The sequence below is a fragment of the Pleurodeles waltl genome, chromosome 6 (assembly GCF_031143425.1).
Source record: "Pleurodeles waltl isolate 20211129_DDA chromosome 6, aPleWal1.hap1.20221129, whole genome shotgun sequence".
NCBI classification, from domain to species: Eukaryota; Metazoa; Chordata; class Amphibia; order Caudata; family Salamandridae; genus Pleurodeles; species Pleurodeles waltl.
Genome location: NC_090445.1, coordinates 341149671 through 341162374, shown reverse-complemented (window position 1 = coordinate 341162374; position 12704 = coordinate 341149671). Strand labels below are relative to the sequence as shown.

The 12704-nt window shown below is 47.2% G+C and overlaps 1 protein-coding gene across 1 annotated transcript; it reads right to left on the bottom strand.

Moving 5' to 3' along the window:
* Positions 1 to 4418: 4418 nt before the first annotated feature.
* Positions 4419 to 10727, bottom strand: LOC138301556 (proteasome subunit beta type-11-like). Its single transcript, XM_069242075.1, has 2 exons — positions 10017 to 10727; positions 4419 to 4481 (listed from the first exon to the last, which is right to left on the bottom strand). The coding sequence occupies exons 1-2, from the start codon at positions 10725 to 10727 to the stop codon at positions 4419 to 4421; spliced, it is 774 nt and encodes a 257-aa protein (XP_069098176.1).
* Between the last annotated feature and the right edge of the window lie 1977 nt (positions 10728 to 12704).

Here is a 12704-nt window from a genome sequence, read left to right as displayed (position 1 = left end):
TACAAACAAAGATGAAAGTGTGGACATGCCCAGCAGATAGCCAGAGCATCCCTCTCGATTTGAGCTTATCGGGATGCTGTAGATGACAGCGCTCTACTGGCATTCGCCACAGGCACCCACTCTTGGTCCTTCCGTTCTTGTAGCAGGACAATGCCCAGCCCCACTGGACTGGCATCGACAACCATTTCAGTCTTCTTTCTCGGGTGGAAGTACGCCATTGTGGCTTTGTTCAACAGGGCCTCCTTGATATTTTGAAATGCCTGCCTTGCCTCCTCGCACCACTTCCATGTACTGTCCACCCGTCTGAGTTGCCGTAGGGGTTCGGCCGTGGTGGTCAGCTGGGGAATGAAACACTGCAATACCCAGAAAGCTTTGCACCCGAGTCGCATTGTGGGGTATGGCAGCATTCCAGATGGCAGCTGCTTTCTTGGGGTCCACATGTAGCCCTTCGCAGGAGAAGACGTAACCGAAGAACTCCACCGGATTCTTGTAAAACTCACACTTCTGCCTGTGAATGGTGAGGCAGGCTTCCGCTAGTCACTGGAGCATGGTTCTTAACCGATGATGTTGGTCTTCCAGGGTCTACGAGTAAATCAGAATGTCATCACTCAGATTGAGTATTCCTTCCAGTCTCTAGACCATTTCTCTTTTGGTGTTCTGAAAGACATCGACAGCTGATGAGATTCCAAAATTAAGCCTCATGTACCTGCACAGCACCAGGTGCGTGGAGAATGTTGTGATATTTTTACTCTCAGAGGCAAGCTCCAGGTGAAGGTAGCCCGCGTTCAGGTCCAGCTTGGAGAACCACTGGGCTTCTTTGAAATCAAAAATGATGTCGTCCCTGGTAGGCGTAATAAGCCTTTCTCTCTTAATGGCGCAGTTCGGGAGCCGCATGTCCACACCAAGACGGATGGCATCTGGTTGCTTTGGCTTTGGAGCGATCACTTGCGGTGACACCCACGAGGTCGGCCCAGTGACCATCTCAATGACACTCTGGTCGTCCAGGACTAGTAGCTCCTTTTCCAGAGCGGCCCATCGATGGAATGGAACTCAGCGATGACATAGTGCCGTGGGCTGCATCATTAAATCGAAGTGCAACTTTAATTGTTTCCCTTTTGGCTTGCCTATTCCATTAAAAAGTTGTGGGAACTCGTTCAGAAGCGAGTCAGTCTGAGCATCATGAACATGTCGAGCAAAGAAGATGAGCTTGAGGTCTTCGGCCGTATTGCACCCAAGCAATATCCCTTGGTTCCCTTCCACCATGTGGAAGTTTGCCTTGGTTGCCCACCCTCTGCAGGAGACAGTTACCTTGATGGCACCATAGAAGGGCAATGGTTTGCGCCCATCATATGTGTAGATCTTGCTGTGGTATGGTTTTAGTTCCGGCAGGGCGTCAACTGGCAATACTGACCAATGTCCATGACGTTCAATGAAGCTCCAGTGTGGATTAAGACGTTGCCAGGGCCCCAATGATGTCTACTGTGCACATTGGAGGCAGGTGCCGCTTCTGTTCTGCCAGCCGGCAAACAAGAGGATGAAGATATCTTCCTCATCTCCATTTTCATAGGGCACACTTCCCGCGTTCCCTTCTTCACCGTCTGCCCTCTCCCTGTCCTCAGGCTCTAGCTGACACACAGCCATAATTCTTGCCGGTGTCTGCTTTTGCTTGGGACCCCTTCCCACATTTTGCACAGACCTTTCCTTTTGCAGGACAGCTTCCCAGTGTTTGATGTTCCAGCATGCAGCTGCCTCACTTCTACTCGCTGTGCCTCAGCTGACACTGGGGATTTTGGCATGTTTGTAGGGCCTCTACCAGTTTTTCCTTCACGACGGCAGGACTGGCGGAGTTGGGCATCGAAGCATCCTACACTCTGGCGGCAGCCATTGCGTTGGCCTAGCTGGCTATGAGTTAATGTGAGCAAGCCAATACCAGGATCTCGTCCAATGTAATTCCAGGGTGTCTTAGGATGAGTTTACGTAGCATGTTGGACCTACACCCCTGGATAATTTGTGCGTGGATCTCTTCATGCTGGTTAAGACCCACGCAGGTGCTCGCCTGTTTCCTCAACCTCACATAGGGGACCTTCTCTTCAACATCACTGGGCCGCCACCTCCTTGTGCCCGACCGGATCGGGCGCTCTTACTCCTCCGGGAAAAAGCCGGCACGCGCTTATAACGTGGAGTTCAACTGGGGCAGTGCAAGGGCGTGGTGGGCCACTAACATGTGGGCACAGCCAGGCTGCCACGTGCCGGTCAGCCGGGCTGCTATACTGAAGCGAAGTGCGGCCGCTTGCCACACCGCACTCAGCTCCTCAACCAAGTCTCAAGGGGCACTCTGTGCATTCACTGACGGCGGGTACTATGGGAACGCACCACCTCATCGCCAATGTAGTGCGCGGTGTAGCACATACACAAATGATGAATACCACACGCAGTTGGGAGTTACGTTCTGCACTGCCAGGGTCACAGACCCGGCCGATTATTTATACCTGCTTTTGACGCACAGCCCACATGACCTTAGATTGCAACAAAGTATAACAGAGCCCGAGTGGCTCTCTACAATGGGTTCCATTGTTGCCAAAGAATAAATTCCTTCACTCTGCTCTGCTTCTGATTGCAGCCGCTGCTGCCGGGCTCAGAGTGGTGCGGGTCCGGCTGGTGCCTTTGTTTCTGCAGCCAACCCTGAGCAGCAGCTGCTTCTCCTGGTGTATTGTAACTGGTGCTCATGTAAAGAGCTCCAATAACTTTGCAGCGATTTCTCATTATATAAAACAGCATACAAAATACTGCACAGCACCCAGCCTAACACCTCTATTTACTTATTATTGGTGCTGTACCAAACTGTATTTTTAGCATGCAGTCAAATGCCAAATCATAATACAAGAGCTCAGCCAAGGCTGATGACGGACTCACTAGTTCTTTGTAGCTACTGCTCCCAGAGTTGAAAAACACCTTATAGAAGCATTTAAATAGTGTGTGTTCCTGGGCTTTGAAGTGCATCCTACACCAGAGACGTTTTAAGACGTGGGCAAAGTGGGCTCCGGCTCAGGGGCCCAGCCTTTCAGGGGACCACGCTGAAAGAGCTAGCTCTGTTCTGTACAGCCCTTTGCCCTGATGATCTTGAATAATTATTTAAACATATTGTTTGAAACATCGTTTTTGTTTCATTTGTTTTTAATGTTGGTGATGTGTGCGAGTTTATTCAGACACAATGCTGAGAAATGTTGGGTTTATGTTTTATACAACATCCATTAAAAAAGGTTCTTTTAGATCAAAACAGAACCTCAAATATGAGAAATGGGAGAGTGTGATATTGCAAACAGGTCACTATCCATGAATATGTGATAAAACATATTTAGAATTAGGAGCAGTGTGCCTGTGCACTGTGAGTTACCTTGCCAAAGAGGCCATGAAATACTGTTCTGAACAGGTCCGCCCAAAATACACTTGGCCCAGGGCCCCAAAACTCCTTAAGATGTCCCTGTCCTACACACACATAGAAAGCATGTGTAATGCAAGCAGCCTTCTGCCCTCAGTTTGTAAAGCGGCTCACTTGTGAACTGGAGTAATTAATTTTAGATCTCCACAGAACCAAGTAGGTGGTGTTGCAGCATAGTGCTCAATTATTCTGTGAGGGTACAGAGGGTAGACTGGCAGAGGCACCGGAGGGTGCAGAGGTACCAGGGGGTAGAGATGCAGTACACTGAGGGTACATAGGTGGATTTACCAGAAGGTAGAGATGCAGTGCACTGAGGGCGCAAAACCGAGTTGTCAGAGGGTAAAGATGTAGTGCAGTGAGGGTGCAGAGATGTCAGAGGGTAGAGATGCTGTGCCCTGAGAGTGCAGACATACCAAACTGTAAAGATGTAATGCCCTAAGGGTGACAAGGCAGAGATGTTACGGGCTAGAGATGCAGTGCCCTGAGGGTTAGGAGGCAGAGATGTTAGAGGGCAGAGATGCGGTGCACTGAGGGCGCAGAAGCAGAGGGCAGAGATGCAGTACAGTGAGGGTTCAAAGGAGACATGTTAGAGGGTACCAAAGGGTACAAGAGAACACATGGACAGTGGCACCGGATGGTGCAGGGGGGACAGATCCAAGACCACCGGAGAGTACAGAACCAGGGACTGCAGAGGGTTCAGGTACAAAGAAAGTACTGAGAAAGGGGCACTTGTGGGCAGATGGGTAGGTTTCGCTGGGGCCATAGAGGCAGGACACAAGAGCTCACAGAAGAGTATTAGGGTACATATATCTGTGAGGAGATCAGAGGTACTCTCTACTCTATCCTTACACTTGCCCTTTTTATCACGTCCATCTCCTAATACTCTCCTCCCCTTCCCACCCATTCAAAGGCTTGAACCACTGCCATATGTTAAAACATGGCTGCAACTAGGAAGGAGATCAGCTTATGAGACAGCTTGTCATTCACACAACCAGGGGAAGAAAAGTCCCCCTTCGAATCTATGTAGACGCTTGTTTGATGTCTGTTGTTAACAATCACTGTTGATATTTTTGTAACTTTTATTGACAATTTCCATGCAGCCAAAAGCAGTCCCACAGCTTTTTGTTCTTGTTCCAGTACTTTAGATCATTGTGCTTTCTGAATTTGTTGGTTTTTAACTAACCTGTGTCCTGTTAGATAAATAAACTTTAGTTTTTACAATGATCTTAGTGGACTGAGAAACCAGATTGTACTTTCATTGGACTAGTGCCTCTGATAAAGAGGGAAACATGATAGTCACCTGCTCAACAATCTGTACAAACTGTTATTGGTTGGAAGAAAATCATTGTCTACTTTTCTTTGATAAACTGCCCATGGTAGCTGAAACTGCGCTTAATGTCAACATTCAAATGTGATTTGTGTGCCATTTGTGCACAGGCAATCTTAATATCTGAAACATTTCAAATAGAAAGTTAAAAGTATCCTTACTACATGCAAGGGCACCAACAATACATTACAGACTTAAGCTCTTTAAATATTTGTCATTAGCCCCACCCTTAGTCCCCCCTGTAGCCTGTTGCTTTGCAACGCTCCCAGGCCACAGCTCAATTTGATGAGTACCTGCACTTTTTCCCATTTAAAGCACTGTATGTACCCCACACTGATCTCTAAGGAACATACTTTGGAATTGAAGGTTAAAAGAGATCCTCCTTTATTTGCCCTTGGTGTAGATGGATAGGGTTATATTCTGCAGGGTGCAGTGAATATGGGCTGGGATGTAATTCCTTTGGTTTGACCTCTAGCTGACAGTCCCTCATCTGCCTTGATACTTAGACCAAAGTGATCAAGCGTACTGAAAGCATAGTACAGACCCAACCTCACACTCCTGTAACTGTGGCAGCCGTAGGGCTGGATCGGAGAGCAGAGACCAGTCCATTTCAAATCCAAGTTCTAAAATTATTCGAGTATTGGTGCAGCACATTGAACTCAGTAGTATCTAAGAAGCACTGTAGACGTTTGTCAACATTTCACCAGGCAGACATGACAGATGTGGATCTGAGGAATTCAGACATACGTGAGTCTTACGGTGCGTACACAAGTCCATTCCTGGGGAGGAGGAGGAGGGAAATGCATGGTAGCTCAAGTGGAGGTGGATCTCTCTCTCTCTCGAGCTACTGCAGAAAAATCTAGGCATCTTGATTGTAGAACAGTATATTCACACGTGTATTTTTTAGAGTTGGTGTCTAAGTGTTGCTCCACCATGCCTGTTATAAGCTGCGCTTTCTATTTTATTGCATTATTGAACAGATTTCTACAGTAGTGTCTTTTGAAGGAGGCAGAAGGAGGCAAACGTACCTTTTTGGAGCTGCACGCCTGTATGTATATCTTAGCAAGTGAGGCATAACCCTTTCTAAGATATAAAGTGCTACATGTTATTTGTACTGAGTGAAGTATAGTATTATGAGTTGTGTGATGGCTATTGTTACGAGACTAAGTGCATTATTAGTATGTTTGTAGGCATTCATTTTCAGCAGGGTGACACCAGTTAAATTCTATGACACACCTATTAACATCAGCACACAGGAACTTCCATTGCACCCTAGGTGAGAGACCACCAGCCATTTTACTTACTTATAATCGGGGACTCTTATGTTCCATGATTCTGAGGTCATCACTCTTACCACATAATTGTAGTCTGCCCCGTTTACCACATAATACAATACCTGTGAATAATGTTCAGGTTTCAGGAAAGAACTGTTTCCAGCTGAAAGGAACCAGAAACTATTAAGCACTGAACTCAGACTGAAATGCAGCTTGCAACAGGCTGCAAAAGATTAATGGACACCTTTCGCCCACTGATCGCTGTTTTAAGGCATTAAGGAGGTGAAAAGTCTGCAGAGATAATGTTCGTGTAATGGACTGGCCAAGGGTTTTTAGTCAAAGGAAAAATATAAACATTAAAATGTAATATAGGCAAGGTTAAAGTAATGATTCATTATTTGTCATAAAACCTATTTATTTCATTATTAATGCAACATTGTGTTTACTTCGCCATTTTGTTAAAGAAGCAGTTGTTTACAGTACAATATACGTTTAGCCAATTTCCAAATATTTTGCAACTTGCTTTTAAGGTCTGGGATCTTTAATCTTAAAGTGTCTTCTAATTAGGCACACATAATAAATGTGTTTTGTACAATAATGTGTAACTATGCAGAAAAGTGTTGTGCTTCTAGTAAAGCGCACATTAGAGCAGCATGCATCTCAGCCTGTTCTGGAGAGACATCCTTTGTGTAAAGTGAGGTTCTCGTAGCAGGAAATACTAGGGCTGACTCCAAGCTGTATCACTCAAATGTGGGCACAATGAAGAGTGAGACCTCCCTGAAGCAGCAATCAGGGACAGACAGAGATCAGGCATGGTCTAGACATTGTTTCTCCTTCAGAAATAGAAAAATGAATTCCCCCTTACCCTTGACATCCACCAAACGACAGTGCTTAGGAAGACTAATCTGCATCACCTTGTTAAACACAAGGGTTCATGGAATTTCTAAAGTAGCCCCAACTGCTTTCCTCCTCACTTCAGCGTCTGGGTCTCTTCCCTCCATCTACAGAAATGCAGACAATACACTTCTACTGTCTCGGGCGGGGGGAGATATCCTCACCCTCATCCTGTACCATTCTAAGGATATCCAAATGGATCCCACTTTGTTTGTAGGAGGAAAACTTTACGGGTAGACACCAAAACACATTTGCAAAATCTCCATTTTAATGCATTCTAAGTTTGCATTTCTTACTCTGTATATTATCCCACATTGTTTTGATCATGAGGGCACAGCGTCATTCAAGTACATCCTAAAGCTCTCAATATTACCCTTTATGTGCATCCGACCATTCCTTTACACTTAAACCGCCTGAGCTGATCAGCTGTCCTTGCTGAAGTGCTCAAGCAATAGCCTAGCAGTGGAACAGAATGTTCGCCTGATGCTAGGGCCTTTCAAAAAGTAACTAATATAGTCCTACCTCAAATAATTGTGTGTCTTTTTGCAGTTTTGCATTCTCAGAGTGCATGCTATCTCAAAAGTATAATCAATGTTCCTAAAAACCCTTCATGAAAAATGTTGACCTTGTCTCAAAACGTCTGATTGCCACCTCCCCTGTTTTCTTTGAATGCCTTTCTCCTTACAAACCATCCTCTACAGGTCTCCTCTCTTTAAATACAGCCTACTCTAAGTCATGTGCATCTTCACCTTAATCCCTTGTATTGTATTTTGGCAGATTACCAACACTTCATCTCAAATATCTTAACCTGCCCTTCTTTGAACATCACACCTTGAAACCTAGCAACACCTAGGGGGTCATTCTGACCCCCGCCGGCCTGGCGGGAACCGCCAGAAGATCGTACCGCGGTCAAAAGACCGCGGCGGTCATTCTGACTTTCCCGCTGGGCTGGCGGGCAACCGCCAAAAGGCCGCCCGCCCAGCGGGAAAGCACCAGCAACGAGGATGCCGGCTCCGAATGGAGCCGGCGGAGTTGCTGGTGTGCGACGGGTGCAGTTGCACCCGTCGCGATTTTCAGTGTCTGCCAAGCAGACACTGAAAATCTCAATGGGGCCCTGTTAGGGGGCCCCTGAATTGCCCATGCCAGTGGCATGGGCACTGCAGGGGCCCCCAGGTGCCCCACGACACCCGTTCCCGCCATCCTGTTTCTGGCGGTGAAAACCGCCAGAAACAGGATGGCGGGAAGGGGGTCGGAATCCCCATGGCGGCGCTGCTTGCAGCGCCGCCGTGGAGGATTCCCTGGGGCAGCGGGAAACCGGCGGTTTCCCTTTTCTGGCCGCGGTCAGAATTGCCCCAGAAGCACCGCCAGCCTGTTGCCGGTGCTTCCGCGGCACTCTGCCCTGGCGGTTTTCAACCACCAGGGTCAGAATGACCGCCCTAATCTCCTCTAGCTGATCTACTACAGCCACCAATCCTCTGCATCGCTGATCAATGAGATGTGGAGGCTTTACAGCAAAGCCAGGCTACATTTGACCCCACGTTCTATACTGCCATGTCTGTACTCATGGTGCAAGAGCAAAGACTGGGCTGGTGACTCCGGAGTCTTTGGAGATGCAGAGTACAGGAACATTAGAAGGAAGTTATCTTCTGATGCCACTATACATGGACGCCTACATACACAACAGACCCTTGATTGCCTGATCTGAGGTCTTTAGATGTGCTGTGCTGCTGGGTCCCAACCTAGACCAGTCTGAAGGATGTGCCTGCATCTGCCCATGATATGACCCTGCTGCCTTCCCTCTGGGGAAGCCATGCCTGCTGACTGCCGCTCCTGCCTGTCCCTACTTACTCTCTTATTCTCCCCACGGGTACTGGCTTTACAGGCCCTAGTCTTGTGGCTGTGATTACCGAGTATGGTATGGAGCGGTATGTGGTATTTACATAATTCCTACAGCGGTTCTAGCACTTTCTTACAGTGACATGACATAGCTCAGTGGATCACTGTTCCTGCCACAGACCAGCAAAACCAACTATGCTTCTCATTCTTCAATAAAAACAAAGCCATTTGAGTTAGTCCTAAGAAAAATATCTTATTCACAGCAGTGCTAAAAAGCTAGAATGGCATGAGGCACTATATAGCACATAAATATTAAAACATATACATATTTTTACATTTATAATCATGAAGCATTATACTAAGAAGTCTCTGTAGTGTTAGAGATTGCATTCTTGTGTGGATGTGTTAATCTTAAACGCCTGCATGCTGATATAAAATAGAATTAAAATGCTGCGGCTGATCATTGAAGCTGCTACCAATTAATACCAATTAACAAAGTTCAACCCATCATTAGAAAAAAAAAGAACTGTAAGACTTGGCAGAATTACAAAAATATATCTGGCTTCGGGATTGCGGTCCACCCCACTAAGGAGTGTGCTGTTCTCAGCAGAGAAATGTGATGTTTTAGGAAAAATGTATTTTTAAATGTATGGACACGAGGTAGCAATCAACCCCCTCCCCCAAATTATTCGTTTGTTGCATTATGGGGACTTTCCTCTTCTGTCGTTTAATCGAAAATGGTGCCCCTCCCCACCCCCACGGTGAAGAATGAAGTGAAGGAGCTCCGACACTCATGTATCTCGCGGATGTTCATAAACTATATGCTGAAAGCACTCCCTCAGCCCCCCCTCCCCCGTCCCACCCCCTTTTGAACTGTGGTCTCCGGCAAGCAACCCAACTGCAACAAGTAAGCGTCGAAATGAGAGGAAACCCCAACGTTTTGGATTGAATGAGCGTCGCTGCATTGTGTCTGGAAGTGACACAAAAAAAAGAGAAATCCAGTCAATTTATTCCTTAAAAAGTCAGACTGGACATAGTCCCGCGCCATGACTCCTCCTGCCCATGCACCCCATTTGCTCATGTTGCTTGAAGTTATATAGCCTTATAGCCCGCTATCCTTCCGCACTACATCACCCCTCAGGCCTTCATCTTCTTTACCATTGGAGTCCTGTCGGCGTTCCTCTTCCTCACCAGGAATCTGCTTGCCGTCTTCTCGCCCATACAATCCGTAATAGAATAGGAAGACGTCCTGACGGCTAACTTTCGTCCAGCCACCTTCCTGCACATGGTAGAGGTCCACGTTGCCACCGGAGTAGGCGTCGCGGTGGGTGGCATGACTGACAGCTCTCTGTGCGAGGTCGTAGGCTTCTGGGACCGACATCTCGTATTGGTAGCCGGAATCCAGAACCCCATAGGCGTAAGGTGACCCAGAGCCCACTGAAAACAGATGCCCTTTCAGGCGGCTGCCATCACTATACACGTAGTAGAGTGCGGGACCATCGCGGTCCCAGCCGCACAGCGTGGAGGCCACGCACATGTCCATACCTCGGTAGCGGTACAGCATTGTCGACAGGAGCTTGGCCGCGCCTGCCACTGTCAGCCGGTGCCCGTGGCGCAGCTCATAGAGCCGGCACTCCCGTGCCAGCACCCGCACCCAGATGGCGCAATCCGCAGAGCTGCCTGAAGTGGTGGCCAGCAGGTGGCTGTGAACAGGGTGGACCTTTTCCGCAAACGGACAGGCCACCAGGTTGCCACAGGAGGCACGGGTATCCGCAGCCACTATCACCCCGTGCCGGAAGGTGAAGGCCAGCGTGGTAGTGCCGTGTGTGGACTCAAGGCGGCAGCCAGGTGGGACATCGAGGCACATGCCGGCTGTAGTTAGCGGTGCATCACTAGTGATGAAGGCAGCTGCCGGACCCCGGCGTTCACTGAGCCCACACACTGCCTGTAGGGCCATGGTGCACCAGCTCCAGTGGAACGAGGTCACTGAGGCCCTTTAAAGGTTTATCCCTCATCTGATGCTTCACAGTGCCCTGGTCTTCTAAAGGGGGCTCACCCCTCACTGGACACATCCACCTGAAACGGTTTTCTAGAGGTCCACCTTACCCCTTCATCCATCAACATGGCAGCTAATGGCTTCTCAATCAACATCCCCGTCACGCTTAGCCATACAATTCCAGGCGTCACGCGATACAGTTCCAGGAGTCACGCTAAGCGATACAGTTCCACGCAGCCAAACACCACGCTACGTCAGAAGGAATCATTATTTACATAGCTGTTATATCAGAATCCCTACATCTCTGCCACTCTCACTTACTTACCACTCCACCAATAGTTAGTGCTTACTCCCGTAGCTGGATAGGGTTAGAAATTCAGAGTCAATATGACACAATAAATAACACTTGATAGCACCAATGGCCTATCAGTGCTTTACTCCAGTAAAAAATAGAAAGCACTTTATTTAGAGGGAAGTGACAGAGAACAATAACACGATAGGGTCAGATTTCTTACATTTCGCACAGTGCAATGTACCAAGGCAGCTTGCTGTGCTGCGTTGTGTGGAAGAGGAACAGCAGAAATGCACTATACCAACTAAGATATATTGCATGTTTGTTGTCTCTTAGCACTATCGTACTGTGTGATGCCTAGACACAAAACAGGCACCCTTGCACCATGGTGCAAAGGTGCCTACATTACAGGCAGGATTCCTTTTATGCAGGAAAACAATCCTTAATGGAGTTTTTCTTTTTCTTTGTAGAACGAGGAAATAACGAGTATCATGTTGACACATTTCCAGGTTTACTACGTAGTCTTTGTAAATAGGGAATGCACGAATATCCTTGAGCGGGTGCATAGGAAAGCCCATGCACCACCCATGGGACACCTTCCCAATGCGAGGTAGTGCAAGACAGCAGTTTGTGCTGCTTTGCATTACTTTGTATTTACTAAAAATGGCTTTGCAATCTCAGTAAAAAAACAAAAATGATTTTGCATTGGGGCTGTGTCACAAACGTGACACAACACCAACATAAAATCTTAGTAAATCTGCCCCTGGGTACCTACAGGAAACCATGCAGTTCTAGTCTTTATTCTTGGGTGCAAGTTTTCTGTTAACATTGTCCCTGTAGCCAATTGGTCCGGGCTGACTCAGCTTCAGAAATGCTCAGGCCACTAGATCTTAGGCAGAAATAAAATCTAAAATCTTCTAAAGGGTGGGTAAGTAATACAGATTTGGGGACTCTGGATCCAACGTATGCCTTGGGTGCCACTCTGGTACTAGTGGGACGGAACAAAAGGTGTCACTCCGAAAAAAAATTAGGGTCAAGAAAAAAAGGTTTCCCCCGAAATATAAAACCCCAAAATGCACCATTGAAACCCCTCTTAGCAGAATTTCTGATAACATCTGTGTTCCTGGGGAACGATGATTTGGGGTTTGGTCACCAGTGGCTAGTTACAGACATAATCCATAGTTAATCAAAGTCCTGGGGCCAGTTATGGACCCAACTGGTTTCTTTGCTTATTAAGGGGACCGACAGAAGTAGCAGGCCAGCTTTCACCACTTGTTCAGAGAGCCTTTTGTGGGGACCTGTACCTCAGAATCTTACAGTAATTGTCAACATTTTTCGACAGGATGGAGGGGACCGACCCATGACAATTACTCATTGCACCTGTAACTTGTGCATAATTGTCTGAAATGGGATCTGTAGTTAACAGTGGCTTCCAACCTGTCCAAGTAGGGACCCTCACTCTAGTCAAGGTAAGGGAGTCACACAGCTAAGATAACCAACATACACAAGTAAAGATACAATTTTTAAAACATTAAATCTTAGCCTAGTGCTTAGAAACACAATACCTCTGTAGGAAAGTACCATCTTGCCTGGCATGTTACCCCCATTTTTACTTGTGTGTCAGTTTGTTTTTGCCTGTGTCACTT